Raw genomic sequence first — 17,208 nt, 5'->3', positions numbered from 1 at the left:
TTTTAATTATAGGGTTATTTATAGTAAAAAAAAATGCATCCTTCATATATGGTAATAAATTATTAAGCTTAGAAGGAAGAGGAATGTGCTATATTTCATCCCATTATGTTATTTTGCAAATACACAATTTAAAATGAGCTATAAATAATATTCCGAATATCACTCTAAAACATTACACAATGCCTCATTTCGACTATAGCAATTCCTTTTACAGTGTTCCTAAATCAGTCTCTAAACATCAGACATCAGAATATACTCTTTCACTTAAATAGGACCATATTGCACTTTATTCCCCGCATCACTTCTTTTGTATTTATTTTGAAATGCGAATCAATTCACTCCTGGTTTTCAAAACCACCACATATTAGACTTTCTCCATCTAACCTCTCTAACCTAGTCTACTAATTTCCATGTCTACTTAGTACAGTCCTCCAATTTTTGCCTCCCCATAACTTTTCAGAGTTGGGAAAGTTAATCTGACACTCTTTCTTCCTTCCTTCGAGATATGAAAACACTTTCTCTCTAAATCTTACCTTGCACTCATCTCTCTCTCTAATTTGTGACTCTCATACTGTAAAGTAATTTGTGATACTGTGAATAGTAGATGCTAGTAAACAAACTGTTATTCACCTTCTCATAACTGTTGTTCTTCGAGATGTGTTGCAGATGTCCATTACACTAGAAGGTGTGTGCATATCCTGTGCACCCAATACTGAAGAATTTTCCTTAGCAGTACCCGTAGAGGCGGCCCTGTCCATACCTCAGCTCCTCATGTTCGGAGGAGAGGGTATAAAGAGCAGAACTGCCTTGAACTCCTTCAGTTTTTTTGCACTGGAAACGAATGGCAGACTATGATACATTGGAAGAGGCGGGTGGGTTGTGTAATGGACATATGCAACACATCTCAAAGAAGAACAGTTATGAGAAGGTGAATAATTTTTTTTTCTTTTTTGAGGTCTTGCATATATCCATTACGCAATAGGTGACTCCCACGCTGTGACTCCAAGGTGGTAGGGTTCCGAGGCTCTCTGGAAGAGGGACTGTAGTATTATCTTCCTACATTGGCATCTTCCCTTGATATCTCAGCCAGCGCGGAAAGTCTGGTGAATGTATGTATGGAAGATCACATCACTGATCTTCAGATAGTCATAACATGGACATATGCCACAAAAGCTGCAGAGGCTGAATGTGCTCTGATTGAGTATGCTGTCACCTCCTCAGAGGCTTTACACATTTGGCAGCATAACAGAGTGATGCTGCTAGTGATCCACTTTGAAAGTCATTGTAATTGGTTAACCTCTCTATGCTCCACAGAACAAACAGCTGTGAAGAAACCCAAGAGAGCTTTGTCCTATTCAGGTAAAAAGCCAAAGCTTGATGCACATCCAGAGCAAGCAGTCTTTGTTCATCCTTGTGGCTTTGGAAAGAAAACTGCTAAATATAGTCTGATTCAGGTGAAATGTGATACTACCTTTGAGAGAAATTTAGGATGCAATCTAAGGTGAACCTTGTCTTCATAGAAAATGGAATAAGATAGATCAGTGCCAAGTGCATTTACCTCTTGCAATCTATCAGTTGAGGTGATGGTCATAAGAAGGCTACCTTAGCTGAGATGCAGATGCGGGCAGGGAGCTAAAGATTCAAAAGGAGGATCCATAAAGGAGGAGACAACACTAAATTCAAATCCCGAATTGGCGCTGCATCCCAGATAGGTGGGAACAATTAATCTAGACCTTTCAGAAACCTGGTCATGATAGGATTAATAAAAACAGCTGTACCATTAATTTGAGAGTGAAACACTGAGACAGTGGCTAGATGCACCCTAATGGAGCTGACAGCTAGACCCAACTGCTTAAGATGCAAGAAGTGGAACAGAATTGTTTGAATGTTAGACTGAGTCAGGAACACATTATAGGAGGTTGCCCAGATGGAGAAGCACTTCCCACTGACCCAGGTAAGCAGTTATTGTAGAAGGTTTTCTGCTATTAAGGAGGACATTCTGGACTGTCACTGAGTAGTGTACTCCTGTGCATTTGACCACTGATGAACGAATGTTGTGAGACGCAACACTCAAGGATTTGGGTGCAACACCTACCCATAGTTCTGCTTAGTGGCAACAACAAGTGACCTCAAGTAACAGTTTGCATAAATCACAATACCATGGCTGCCTTAGCCAGGCTGGAGCTAAAATGATCATTCTGCCTCGACTTGTTTCAGCTTGAGAATGAACCTGGGAATCAGGGGCTCTGGTATATACACGCACCAGGTCCTTATCCTATGGAAGCAGGAAAACATTTGAGATTGACCCAGCTCTGTGACCTGCTCTGGAACAAAACCAGGGACACTTCCTGTTTTGCCAAGTCGCAAACAGATCTACCATCAGAAAACCCCCTATGCCAAACACCAAAGCTAGAATGGCTATGTTGCGAGACCATTCATTGTCTAAATTGCAGGATCTGCTCAGGTGATCCACCAGGCCATTTTGAATACCTGGCAAGTGAGAGATCCTGAGAGCGACTCAACTCCATATGCATAAATTCCACAGCTCAACCGCCTCCTGGTAGAAGTGGTCTGACTTGGCACCCCCTTGTTTGTCCACATAAAACACTGCTGTGGTGCTCTCGGTGACCCCTTGGACTGCTTCGTGGCCTGTGGATGTCTGGATGAGGAGACCGAGGAAGTAAGAGGCAGAGGTCTCCCTCTCTGAAAACTTTGTTTTCTTTTGGAATGGTCAGCATGATGGAAGGAATATTGCTGTCTAGGCTGGAATTGAAGATGATATTTTGTCCTCTTCATAGCTGGAGTGTAGAGGCCCAAGGGCTTTAAAACTGCTCTACGGTTCTTAGAGTGTGTAAAGCCTCATCTGATGTGGATGAGAACAAAGCACAGCCCTGAAAGAGAAGGGCCTCAATTGTCTGTTATATGTCTGCAGGCACCCCTGAGGTCTGGAGCCAGGTACAAGGGCGCATAGCCATTCCCATAGCCCTGGCAGCAGAATCCACATCCAAGAAACCCTGCAGAGCTGATTGAGAGACCAGACGACCCACCACAAAACTACTCAAACCTCTAGGATGAAACCTGGCATTTACATTCCACCAATTTTGCCACAGGTGAAATGAAGGAAGGAGTTTTCCACAGTATCTTAAATAGCCTGCATAATTGCATCATTTGTAGGCAGGGCTACCTTTCCTGTCATAGCCAGATGCACAGGGTCAATCAGTTGGTGGGTATTCTCCTTTACAAGCTCCACTTGTATACCAAGAGCTGGCATTCTCCTTTAAGGTACACCTTAAAGGTAATCTGGGACCAGGGAGGACACATCCAGTATCAGGGCTTCATCAGGTGATGAAGATGATGCATGAAGGGGAGGCAAGGGAACATGCTCCCAATGATGGTCCTACAGTATTGGATTAGGCTATGGGTCTGAAGCGGGTTGAGGTAAATCCTGTAATTGCGAGTCCGCAGGCTGATGGGTACCAACCGTCACAGGCCTCTTAGTACCATCAGAAAAAGATTCTTTCCTAAGGGATCTGCTTCTGCGAGGTAGTTACAATGTTGATCTAGATACTGGTGAGCATCCAATAAGGTCAACTAGGAGGCTGGTACAGTAATGGGTTCCAGCTGTGTCTGGCCCAACCATCTCAATTCCTGGCTCTACTCTTCTCAAAACAGTTAACAAGAGAAAAGGACCAGGACACCGCTCTGGACTTTTGGTAGTATGAGACTCAAAATCCCACCTTGAAGTCTGATGAAGAATCAGAGTATTCCAAGAGCCATGGTGGTGCTGTACTGGGTCTGATCCTCAGCAACAGTTATCTGGACCTATGCCAGGAATGTGACACTGAAGGAAACATAGGTTTCAGAGTAACAGCCGTGTTAGTCTGTATTCGCAGAAAGAAAAGGAGTACTTGTGGCACCTTAGAGACTAACCAATTTATTTGAGCATGAGCTTTCGTGAGCTACAGCTCACTTCATCGGATGCATATCGTGGAAACTGCAGCAGACTTTATATACACACAGAGAATATGAAACAATACCTCCTCCCACCCCACTGTCCTGCTGGTAATAGCTTATCTAAAGTGATCATCAAGTTGGGCCATTTCCAGCACAAATCCAGGTTTTCTCACCCTCCACCCCCCCACACACAAATTCACTCTCCTGCTGGTAATAGCCCATCCAAAGTGACAACTCTCTACACAATGTGCATGATAATCAAGTTGGGCCATTTCCTGCACAAATCTAGGTTCTCTCACCCCCTCACCCCCCTCCAAAACACACACACACAAACTCACTATCCTGCTGGTAATAGCTCATCCAAAGTGACCACTCTCCCTACAATGTGCATGATAATCAAGGTGGGCCATGTCCAGCACAAATCCAGGCTTTTTCACTCCCCCACCCCTTTTTCCCAGGGGCACACACACACACAAAAACTCACTCTCCTGCTGGCAATAGCTCATCCAAACTGATCACTCTCCAAGTTTAAATCCAAGTTAAACCAGAACGTCTGGGGGGGAGGGTAGGAAAAAACAAGGGGAAATAGGCTACTTTGCATAATGACTTAGCCACTCCCAGTCTCTATTTAAGCCTAAATTAATAGTATCCAATTTGCAAATGAATTCCAATTCAGCAGTTTCTCGCTGGAGTCTGGATTTGAAGTTTTTTTGTTTTAAGATAGCGACCTTCATGTCTGTGATTGCGTGACCAGAGAGATTGAAGTGTTCTCCGACTGGTTTATGAATGTTATAATTCTTGACATCTGATTTGTGTCCATTTATTCTTTTACGTAGAGACTGTCCAGTTTGACCAATGTAAATGGCAGAGGGGCATTGCTGGCACATGATGGCATATATCACATTGGTGGATGTGCAGGTGAACGAGCCTCTGATAGTGTGGCTGATGTTATTAGGCCCTGTGATGGTGTCCCCTGAATAGATATGTGGGCACAGTTGGCAACAGGCTTTGTTGCACGGATAAGTTCCTGGGTTAGTGGTTCTGTTGTGTGGTATGTGGTTGTTGGTGAGTATTTGCTTCAGGTTGCGGGGCTGTCTGTAGGCAAGGACTGGCCTGTCTCCCAAGATTTGTGAGAGTGTAGGGTCAACCTTCAGGATAGGTTGTAGATCCTTAATGATGCGTTGGAGGGGTTTTAGTTGGGGGCTGAAGGTGACCGCTAGTGGCGTTCTATTATTTTCTTTGTTAGGCCTGTCCTGTAGTAGGTAACTTCTGGGAACTCTTCTGGCTCTATCAATCTGTTTCTTTACTTCCGCAGGTGGGTATTGTAGTTGTAAGAAAGCTTGACAGAGATCTTGTAGGTGTTTGTCTCTGTCTGAGGGGTTGGAGCAAATGCAGTTGTATCGCAGAGCTTGGCTGTAGACGATGGATCGTGTGGTGTGGTCAGGGTGAAAGCTGGAGGCATGTAGGTAGCAATAGCGGTCAGTAGGTTTCCGGTATAGGGTGGTGTTTATGTGACCACTGTTTATTAGCACTGTAGTGTCCAGGAAGTGGATCTCTTGTGTGGACTGGACCAGGCTGAGGTTGATGGTGGGATGGAAGTTGTTGAAATCATGGTGGAATTCCTCAAGGGCTTCTTTTCCATGGGTCCAGATGATGAAGATGTCATCAATATAGCGCAAGTAGAGTAGGGGCTTTAGGGGACGAGAGCTGAGGAAGCATTGTTCTAAATCAGCCATAAAAATGTTGGCATACTGTGGGGCCATGCGGGTACCCATAGCAGTGCCGCTGATCTGAAGGTATACATTGTGCCCAAATGTAAAATAGTTATGGGTAAGGACAAAGTCACAAAGTTCAGCCACCAGGTTAGCCGTGACATTATCGGGGATAGTGTTCTTGACGGATTGTAGTCCATCTTTGTGTGGAATGTTGGTGTAGACCACCTTGATTATCATGCACATTGTAGGGAGAGTGGTCACTTTGGATGAGCTATTACCAGCAGGATAGTGAGTTTGTGTGTGTGTTTTTTGGAGGGGGGTGAGGGAACCTGGATTTGTGCAGGAAATGGCCCAACTTGATTATCATGCACATTGTGTAGAGAGTTGTCACTTTGGATGGGCTATTACCAGCAGGAGAGTGAATTTGTGTGTGGGGGGGTGGAGGGTGAGAAAACCTGGATTTGTGCTGGAAATGGCCCAACTTGATGATCACTTTAGATAAGCTATTACCAGCAGGACAGTGGGGTGGGAGGAGGTATTGTTTCATATTCTCTGCGTGTATATAAAGTCTGCTGCAGTTTCCACGGTATGCATCCGATGAAGTGAGCTGTAGCTCACGAAAGCTCATGCTCAAATAAATTGGTTAGTCTCTAAGGTGCCACAAGTACTCCTTTTCTTGAAGGAAACATAGAGGGCTTCCTAGTTGATGGTACCATGTCACAGGGTGGAGCTGGTACCAGAATGGATGAGGCCAAAGACAGTGGTACTGGACCCTTAAGTGATGGACCAACAACAGAGTGCCCCAGAGCTGACAGTCTCAGAATCTGCACCGGTACTGACTGAGGATCTCTGCCCTGAACCAATGGCGACAGTGGTACTGATAGGCATAGCACATCTCTCACCACCAAACAGGCCTCTGGTGTTGTGTGCACTAGCATGGGCTGTTGCCCCATCATGATCAGAGATGTCAGTCTACCTTTGGTACTGGAGTGACCTTCTGTGAAGCAAGCCTGTATCGTGGATTCCAAGGAGTCCAATGCCTCTTTCTTGTGTTTCTTTCACCACAATTGCTCCAACGTCTTCGGCCTCAAAGACAAGAGTCCCAGTGACAGGAATCTCCTGTGGCTCCTATTCCCAGGTAAACCTAAAGGAGCACTCCAAGAAGGAGTCGTTAAAAAGCCTCCCTTGGACAACCAAGGGGGTTCAGACACTGGCCTAAGGGCAGCCTCTATACGTATATAACGAAGGTGTCCCTCTCTCAGCTTCTTTGCCCTGGTCTTTAAACTACTGCAAATGGAGCACCCATCTCTCTTTTGTGGCCATCACCCAAGCACTTGAGGCAGCACAAATAAGGTTCACTGACAGACATGGGTTTTTGGCAATCAAACAAGACTTGAAACCAAGGGATCTTGGCAAGACCCTGAGGCCTGCCTGACTGGAAAAAAAAATTTTTTTTTTTACACTAAAACCAGAAATTTTAAAATTAGAAAAGAAAAATAACAGAGTGATGAAAAAGTACCACTAGGTAACAAGAAAAAGTACCACTAGGTAAGCAGCAAGAAGTTTGTTCGTGAGGAACACAGAACCCTCTGACCACCAACAGTAAGAAGGAACTGAAGGAGAGGTGGGGTAGCTCTACCCTTTATATACCCTCCATTCAAAGCACAAGGAGCTGGGATGCCCCTACAGGTACCACTAAGGAAAACTCTCTGGCACTGGTGCATGGGATGCACACACACCTGCAGTGTAATGGATATATGCAAGCACTAGAACTGTATTGTTTGTTACTGCTGTATTTTACAGTACCCATAGTTGACAAAAGGAGGAAGGATGTAATGTTATGAAAAGTGTTCAATTACTCTTTCCTTTTCCTTAATAAGCCAGTGCAGGAGAGTCCTGTGGTAGAATTTTCAAAAGTGCCTTCGTCCCATTTTCAAGTGACTTTTAAAGCCCAAGTTTCACTGAAAGTCAATGAAACCTAGTTTCTTAAGGGCCCAAGTCACTTTTGAGACTTGGGAAGCTGTCATTTTGGCACTTTTGCAAATTCTACCCCTAGTTTCTGGATAGATGAATTGATTATAAAAAATTGTGTTCTATACACTAGTGGCAAACTTTTTTCATTTTCTAAAATCTTCAAAACTTTAATGTAAAGCATTTTATAACAAAAAGGGGACCACAGGTTGCTATGAAAGAACTTTGACCCCAGCTCTTGGATTCAAGTAATTCTGAAACAAGTCCCGAGATCAGTTCTTTCAAGAGAAAAATCCTAAGAACACAACAAATTTCAAAATGCAATTCCAATTAGGCAGCTGCTGCTCCAAATATAAAACATATTTAAATAATATAATTTTAAACAAAACCACATACTGCATCATGTGATGGCTACATAGCTATGTATTCATAACTAAAGTGTAGTTAACAGACCTTAACTTTGCCAAAAATCAAAACCTCATTACGCTTAAGTCTGACGAGTCCTTCTACTCTTAAATAAGAATACATTATCAAAATGTTTTCCTACAAGCCACTTAAAACAAAATCATCTAATAACATACCTGTCTGTAATGGAGCTCATTTTATGGGTCCTTATGGTAAAGAACATAACATGTCACACTTTAGTCTTGTGGTAGACATTTGTACGTCTGCCTGGGTGAGAACAGAAACAAATGGAAATGTAACTTTTGTAGAACATGTTTTTCCCCTCATAGAAAGTATGAAGCTCCTGCTTGTCCCAAAAGGAGTACGTGCTTCTAACCTTTATTTTCCCTCCACCTCTTCTCTTTATGTCAGTTTTGTATCCCAGATAGCTGAACCTAACCATCTTATTTCACGAGACACAGAGGTTAAGAGGCCATCACTTCTCTATATGCCATGATGAATTAATTTGGGTTAAGCCAGTTTCAACTTTCATTTACCTCTGTATTCAGCAACAGCTTTTTATTCTTTATATAGCCCCATATTTCAAAGAATGTGAATAAATTTGAGGGCATGTGACAAAGTAAACTGTCACAAGGGGAGAAGAAAAAAACAATCCCAAGCAACTGACTCCAATCCTTTCAGAAGCTGCTTGGAGTGGGAGGGTCTGGGGGCCAAATGAGCCAAATCCTGTTCATTCCAGAAAAAGGAGGAGGGGAGAGAACACCCAAGAGGAAAGGGATGCTGAAGGACTGCCAAGGGGAAAACAGTTCCCGAAAGGGGCAGGAGAAAAACTGAAACTGTTTTAGTGGCACTGATGGATGATCTCATCCTATCAAAAGGCATTCATTCTTATCCTCCTGGACCTTTCTGCAGTGTTTGATAGTGTTGACCATGAGATACTGCTGTCTTGCCTGAGAAGTGTAGTAGGACTCCAGGGTAATATGCTAAAATGGTCTGAGTTCTTCCTGGAAGGATGCACCCAAAGAGTAGTGATGGGAAACCACCTCCACCACGAGTCCCTTCACTTGTGGAGTTCCACAAGGATCAATTCTCTATACAGTCCTTTTCAATATTCATTTGCAACCATTAGGAGAACTGAGGTCAGGCAACATGGACTCAGATCCCATCAATACAAAACTGACACACTCTCTACCTATCCTTCACCACATACGACCACACCAAGATGGCCCAGTGCTTGGATGACATCAGCTCATGGATGAAAAACAGGTGGCTGAGCAAAACAGAGATGATGCTGGTAGGTAAAGCAAAGTACTTTGAAGAGTTTGCAGCCACCGTGCAGTCTCCCCTTTGGTTGTGGGTTCCCATCTACAATTGGTCAATTCAGTCCGTATTCTAGGATTACTCTTGGATTCCTCGCTGACACTGAGCTCTCACATGGCAGAAAGTATTACACGTGTCTGTTGCTATCTGGTTTGCTAGGAGACTGTGTCCCATCCTGGTGGATGAAGACCTGGCCTTAGTTATTTATGCCTTCATCACTATCAGCTGGACTACAACAATGCAATATAACAGGGCACAAAATCAACACTCAGGAAACTCCAAAGTACCAAAGGCTACAGTACGTCTCTTCAGCAAGACAGGTTACATGAGCACATCACACCAGTCCTCCACTCTCTACAATGGTGTCCTAATTTCATATCAAGTTCAAGGTCTCAGTCCTTAACTTCAAAGCATCCACGCTTCAGCTCAAAATATCTAAAAGACAGTCTCTAAAGCTCCAGGGCGATGACCATGGTTGATAAACATCCCTTCTTTGGCACAAGGGAACTCTCCACAATAAGAGTACACTTAATCTGTGCATGAGAAAGAATCTTCTCTGGGTGTGGTTTGAGACTGTGGAATGAACTCCTCCAGGAACTAACCATGACAAACCTCACCAATTTTCTCTCCACATGCAATGCCAATTTCTTTCACCTTGCTTTCTCTAAAATAAACACATAGCAACAGATATATCTATTTAACAAATTAAAAAAATCCTACCAAAATAATACACTCCATTACACACGCTTCTCCCTCTGGGGAGAGGATGAGAGAAAAAACAAATGTGAGAGATGCATAGTCTCACTGCTTAATGCACTACTGGAAGGTGCTCAGATACTACAGTGATCAGCATGGCGTAAAAACCTATACAGAACAGAACAGAGACACAATCACCTTTGGAAAAATGGTGCTGAATTTGGGGAGAATTTGGCACCAACTGGTGCCTGCCCCAACTGAAAACCTTGAACTTGCCTGAGAGGTAAGAGAACTTATGGCGAAGTGAGTCTAAAGCAGTGGTTCTTAACCTGGGGTGCATGCACCCTGGGGGTACGAGATGCCCTTTCTAAGGGTGCAAGACATGCCAGATTTTTTTAGAAGGTAAATCATTGAAAACACAAATTAAGCACAGGCACGTAAGTACAACTACTTTGTTTCATCAAACCTATGTATTTATTAACATTATACATTTAACGATTACTGTAATATACAAGCAAAAAATATATATAGATTTAAAGAACTGACCTACTTCAACGATTTTTGATAAGGGGTGTGAGAACATATTTTGAGAACCAAAGGGGTGCAGACTGCAGTAAAGGTTAAGAACCACTGGTCTAAATATTTTGGGTGCAGATGATTAAGGCTACAATTTTGTCACACAAATTTTTAGTCCATTTCGTGTCAGATATGTGTGTGTGTGTGGGGGGGGAACATAGCCACAGAAAGCTCATGGCCCACAGAAGGGCATGGAGAGCAAGCCCGCCTCAATGAGGAAGGGCTGGAAAGTGAATCTACCCCAGCAAGGAGGGGAGGCATGGGTGTTGGGGGGAAACTGGAAAGTGAGCCCATCCTTCACCGGTGGCTCCAGTCCTGCAAGTCTGGGCTTGGCTCCCCACACCAAGCATTGTGACCCCATGCAGTAGGGAATGGGGCCACTCAGGTTTGATGCATTCTCCCCTCCGTCTCAATCTACAGAGGGACAGACATGCCAAAACCGAGTGGCATTGCGACCCTGTATACTAGGTTGCAACACCAAATAAATTTGGCTCATCTGCCCTTCCATCATGCTACAAAGGGGCTGATGCACCAAACCTAAGTGGTGCTGCAATCACATGGGCCAGGTTCCAAAGCCAATCAAATCTGGCCTCTCTGCCCCTCCATCATGCCACAGAGGGGTAAATGCACCAAAACTTAAGTGGCATTGCAACCCCATGCTCTAGCTGGCCACACCAGTCAAATTTGGCCTGTCTGCTCCTCTGTCATGCCACAGATGAGTGGACATGCCAAACCTGAGTGCTATTCTGACCACATGGGTCAGCTCACTATGCCAATTGAATTTGGTCCATCTGCCCCTCCATCTTCATCTATGGAGAAGCAGATGCACTAAACCTGAGTGATGGTGCAAACATGTGACCAGAGCAGGGATCCTGACCCACAAGAACCAGCACTGATGGGGGTCACAGACTTAAATAAAATTCACAATTTACCTTGAAATCTGTGGCCTCCATGCTAAAATCATAGCCTTAATGATTCACAGATTCTCAGGTCAGAAGGACCATTGTAATCATCTAGTTTGACCTCCTGTATAACACAAGCCACAGAACTTCCCCAAAATAATTCCTGGAGCAGATCTTTTAGAAAAACATCCAATCTTTATTTAAAAATAGTCAGTGATGGACCCTTGGTAAATTGCCCAAATGGTTAATTACTCTCACTGTTAAAAACGAATGCCTTATGAATTTGTCTAGCTTCAACTTCCAGCCATCACATCGTGTTATACCTTTCTCTTGCTCCCCATATATGTACTTATAGACTGTAATCAAGCCATCCCTTAACATTCTCTTCATTAAACTAAATAGACTCAAGGAGTTCAATCTGTCATGATGAGGCAGGAGTGGTCAAACTTAGGGACCCTCGGAGGCACATACAACAATCTTCAGAAGTTTGAAAGCCACGCCCCAGCAGCTGTGCCCCACAGGGCTGAAGCTCCAAGACCCGCCCCCCCACACCACTGGGCAGAAACCAGAGGCGATGCATGGGGGGCACGTGAGGTCACATCCCCTCCCGATTTTTACATTATTATTATAAACTGGTTGATATTATTCTGTCTCACTACATGTCGTTCACATCTGATGCAAGCTACTTCCAGAGTTTAATGACATGAGATAAATGTAGTGTTCAAAGAGACAGAACTAATATCCTTAGGCCTTCACTTGACAAAAGCTGGAAAATTGTAAATATATTTTCCTTTAGCTTGTCCACTGCATGTGCTAGTAACCATCGCAAAATTAGTCTTCAAAACAAATCTGGTATTCAACATTTACTATATGCATCAAAGATCTATTAATTTTTAGAATATCAAATTATATAACATTCCATTAATTTTCAAAAGAAACAAATGCGAGAATAGCAAAGCAGAAAAGGACTTCACCTGGAACAAGACTGACCTTTTCAATAAACAGAATCAGAAGTCAGAATCATTATTTCCATAACAGCAAAGTACATTTAATATTGTTAGATTACCAATTTCACCTTACTGAGTGTGCCCAGTTTTTATGTCAAAATTAGCAGCATAAGTACGGTACCGAAATTCCAAGTACACAAAAGCCACAGAAAAAACAATAGACATTTGCTTCTCTCTTTAAGGCCTGCTCCTGCTCCCTCTAAGTCCAGTTTTGCAAGGTGCTGAGCACCCTCAATTCTTATTGAATTGTATGGGCCTGAACCAAAGCCCATTGAAATCAATGAAGAGACTCCCATTGACTTTAATGGGCTTTAGCTCAAGCCCTATGCGACTGAGGGCTCTATACCTTTTTGGAACCAAGTCCATTAACTTCCTTGACAACAGGAACAGATCCCTAATATAGTTAATAAGAAATCACAGGATCCAAATTACAACACTGTAGCTCATAATTACAGCAACACTTTCTTTACCTCTTATACTTTTTGGGATGTTAAACCGTGATATTTAGGATAAACACTGATCCTTCAGATGAATGTGGGTTTAAATATATCCTCTTCTACAGAGGGGCATCAAACTCTGCACTGTAAAGAATCAAAAAGGAAAAAAGTTAGAATAACTGAAAATGACTGGAATTCTGCAGGTCACTAGTATTCAAATGCAATATTTATAGCCATCACTTATTCCTATTACTAGTAAAGTACTATTATGATATATCATTTATAAATGTAACGTTCTGCCTGATGAATTACAGAAATATCACAAAAAGAAAAGGAGTACTTCTCAATGTGTCAAAAACAGAAGTGCTTCTCTTCAGCAAGAGGATTACCCTGAAACTTTGTCTGGCTTGACTAAGACCTCCTATTTACCTCTATTTGTAATCGTGGTGTCATCCTTGACTCAAACCTTCCATCTCCCACATCACCTAAGTCTCTAAATCTCCCTATTGTTAATCCTGAAGCAGCATTTGTCTATACCACTCCCTCAACTCCTTCTCTACTGTTTTTTATTCATGTCTACATCCCTTTTCCTACTGATTACCTCAGTTCGTCTCTGGTTTCATCAAATCACTGTTCTCGAGACTCCACAATGTTCAGAATGCTGCTCACTCACTCACAGAGAAACGCAGCTACATCACTCCTGCTACCTCAAACACAGCCACTGGCTCCCCCTTTTCTTTTCAAAATAAAGTCTAATATTACTTTCTTTTTAAGTACTTATTCCAAACCTACCTCCTAGATCTAGTCTCTACTCCCTTTCATGCTCCCCTTTTCTAATCTAGCAATCACCACCTTTCAGTCTCTCCATACAATCATTTTTGGTTTTAATGCATTCTCTTCTACAGTTCCCATTGTCTAAAGCAGCACTCAATGCCACTTTGCATCACTTTTCAAAGTTATCTAAACACACATCTCTCCTCCCTTGCCATACCTCATTTCTCCCTGCCTCAGCTATTGGCCACACTGACAGAATGTTTTGATTTCTTCACTAAACAATGAATGGTTTACCACTGTTTTCTGTCATTTTCACTCCAGTGCCTTATATTTAATGTTATAATGTATTCTGGGTTATAAGAAAAAAGTTCATTTTCTCTAGAGCGAGAAGTACTGAACTTGTATTTTTTGCTAAAGGTTTAAGAGTTATTATTCTTAGGAAAGTAAAATGTACAAGTAGTATGTTTTAGTTTAATTAAAAAGGTAATGATTGCTCCTCTCCCTGTTTCTACTGGAAGTGTTTAACTGGTTAAAAAAACCACTGGTAAAAAAAACATGAAATTAAAGCAGAGCAGAGCGTTCTGCCAAAAGAAGAAAAACAACTACACAGCATGACTCAGTGAACCCGCTCATTCTTTTCTGGCCTAATAACCTGCTGGCCCATTGACCTACTTTTTTTGTAAGGTGGTTAAACCCTCATCTCACATTTAGACAGTTTTGTTCAGTTTGACAAGTATAAACATTAACAGTTACAAAGAGACTTGTTGAAATCTAGATTACAGAGACTGTAATATGAAGCCTATGTTTTTAAACTGTTCAGAGCAGGCGGGCTTTGCCAACCCTTCCACAAGTTGTGACAGCTCTAATGAGGAAAATTTTACAGCTCTACAAGCTGCACATGCAGGACATCTACTGCAGAGAATACACGGAGGTTAAACAGTACAGAGCTACATTTCACAATGTCTAAAAAGAGTATAATAAAAAGGAAGTTAAAGGAACATTGAAGAGGGAATTTGGAGAAAGGAGGAAAAAAACTTTTGACTATTTCATAAGTGGTAACTGAACATATGCAAGTTTAAATGAAAGTAAGAAAAAAGCTAAATACAGTGGAAAAGCTTTTTGAAAATAAAACCACATAGCTCTCGTAAGTAGAAAATAGCATGCACGTAAAAGCTTGCAGAAAGGTCTGGATGCCTACACATAAGTATTGCCAGGTCACAATGGTCACAGGTCATGACAGTCTCCAAAAACCATCAGATTTTTAAAACATATTAGGTTATTTTATTTGCCTTCTAGATTCTAAGCCTTTAGAGTATATTCAAGCAACATTTTCAAACTTTTCTCTGCAATCGTAAGGGATAGAAACTTATTTTTTTAATTAAAGCTGAGATTCTCATGCAATCTCCTGATTCCAGCAGCTGGGGCTTTAAGAAAAACAACACTGAAACTTGCAGTAAAATCATGAGAGTTGGCAACACTATAACATTTCTACCTCATGCTGACCTGCAGAGCAAAGGTAGACAGTGAGTGACGAGGGGTACATCTACACGGCTGTTGGAAGCGTGCCTCCCAGCCTGGGCAGACAGACACATGCCAACTCTGCTTGAGCTAACACATTAAAAATAGCAGTGTCAACATTGTGGCATGGATGGTGGCACAGGCTAGCCACCATAGTATGGACCCAGAGCATTGGATGGATTTGTACTTTGGCAACTAGCCTGAGCTGCCACCCGTGTCACAATGTTGATGCTGCTATTTTTAACAAGCTAGTATGTGTCTGTTTATCCGGGCTCAGAGGCATGCTCCCAACTGCAGCGCAGACATACCTGGGTGGCCAAAAGAAATGAGATATTGAGTCTTTAAAGCACTTACAGAGTCACCAGCATTACTGCCCAAGATAATAATGAAAGTTTATACGACATGAGTGTGGGGCAGATATCTATATGGAAAGTATTAGCAACCACAGGAGAGTTCTACCTCCACAACTGGTACTAACATTGGTACCACTGATTCACAGAAGTGAGTTCAAAGATGGAACAAGGTCTGCAGGTTGAGCTATCATCTCACTCTTAGCACCAGTCCCTTCAGGACAGAACTGAGAAACTGCTGAAGCAGTGTAGGGAAGCTTGCATTGCCTCTACCTGCCCTATATATCTGTTGTGTGGACAAAGAACTTAAGTCTCCAGGGCAGTCAATTGAGTATTTTTCCTATATCACTAAATTCACTAAATACTTTAAAGAGGCAGTGAATTTTTAATCTTATTTTGTAAACAATATTATATACAGAGACTGATTTTACAAACAACTTCTTCATAAATTCCATAGATTTTAGGACCAGAAGGGAAAACAATTATAATCACCTAGTCTTATATAACATTAGGCCAAAGAATTTCACCCAGGAAAGATCACAGAAAACAGAATTTAGTTTTCTGACAGAATCTGCACGTCTCCCAGTTTTCCAACTTGTTAGGTTTAGTAAGTATTTCTGAAAACAGGGGCAGATCATTAATATTTTAGTACTTAACGGTCTCTGTGCCACAATCCTAATACGATCAAGGAATTGACTAATGATCTAATAGGACTTTTTTACTGCTAATCCTCCATGATTTTTAAAAAATCAAAACTGTTCTCAAGAACAATACTCTGCAGTTATACAATACCTCCTGATCTAACCATTACACCACAAACACTATTTACAACAGGAACGCTAGGGATGTTTATGTATTTTTGGGTACTACTGGTGAGCAAAAAGCTGCTTTTTAATTTGTATCAGTGGCATAGCTGCGCCATTGCTGTGGCGTCTCATGAAGATGCTCTGTGCTGACAGGGCAGAGGTCTCCCGTTGGCATAATAAAACTACCTCCGTGAGCAGCGGTATCTATATCGGCGGGAGAAGCGCTCCCTCTGACATAGTACTGTTCACGCTGGTGCTTATGTTGGCGTAACTTATGTCGCTCAGGGGGGTGGTTTATTCATGCCCTGAGCAACATAAATTATGCTGACATAAACTGTAGTATAGACATAGCCACAGTCTTCTAGTCCTGAATCCCCTCATTCACTCCTCCCTCACAGATATTCAACCTGAGTTTTACTTAGCTCAATTTCACCCTGTTATTCCTTGCTGCATGTTAAACATTTCCTCTCCCCCTTTGGTGCTTACACATTTAGAATACCTGAAAATGTTCACATCATTTTGTTAATTGCTTTTGCTAAGCTAAACACAAATTTCTTGCAAGTCCTTTATTCCAAGTCAGTCTCTGCAACCCATTTATCACTATGTTTCATCATCCCTGTATTGCCTCCAATTTGTCACTCTCTCTCTGGTTTTGAGGTGCCCAGAAATAAAACCAATATAGACGCTATCTATCTCTCTTGTCTGTAACATGATTTCACTGTGACTTAGGAAGTTACATAATAACCTCTATGTTAAAAGAATGTAAAGATTGCAAAG

General features: G+C 42.2%; 1 protein-coding gene across 10 annotated transcripts in view; it reads right to left on the bottom strand.

Annotated features, from left to right (window-relative positions):
* CLOCK (clock circadian regulator) overlaps positions 1 to 17,208 on the bottom strand; it is a 95,382-nt gene that overhangs the window by 45,357 nt on the left and 32,817 nt on the right. For 9 of the 10 annotated variants that reach the window (XM_075127914.1, XM_048848266.2, XM_048848264.2 and 6 more), the window contains 2 exons: positions 13,017 to 13,127; positions 8,222 to 8,312 (listed from right to left, as the gene is read on the bottom strand). In XM_075127914.1, the coding sequence (XP_074984015.1) occupies positions 8,222 to 8,268 (47 nt within the window). In that variant the 5' untranslated portion in view covers positions 8,269 to 8,312; positions 13,017 to 13,127. The remainder of the gene's footprint in view (positions 1 to 8,221; positions 8,313 to 13,016; positions 13,128 to 17,208) is intronic. The other variant, XM_048848269.2, reaches the window with a different exon arrangement.

This window comes from Caretta caretta, chromosome 4 (genome assembly GCF_965140235.1).
Source record: "Caretta caretta isolate rCarCar2 chromosome 4, rCarCar1.hap1, whole genome shotgun sequence".
Classification (NCBI taxonomy): Eukaryota; Metazoa; Chordata; order Testudines; family Cheloniidae; genus Caretta; species Caretta caretta.
Note: the sequence above shows the minus strand (reverse complement) of the source record. Positions and strands in the feature narration are given on the sequence as shown.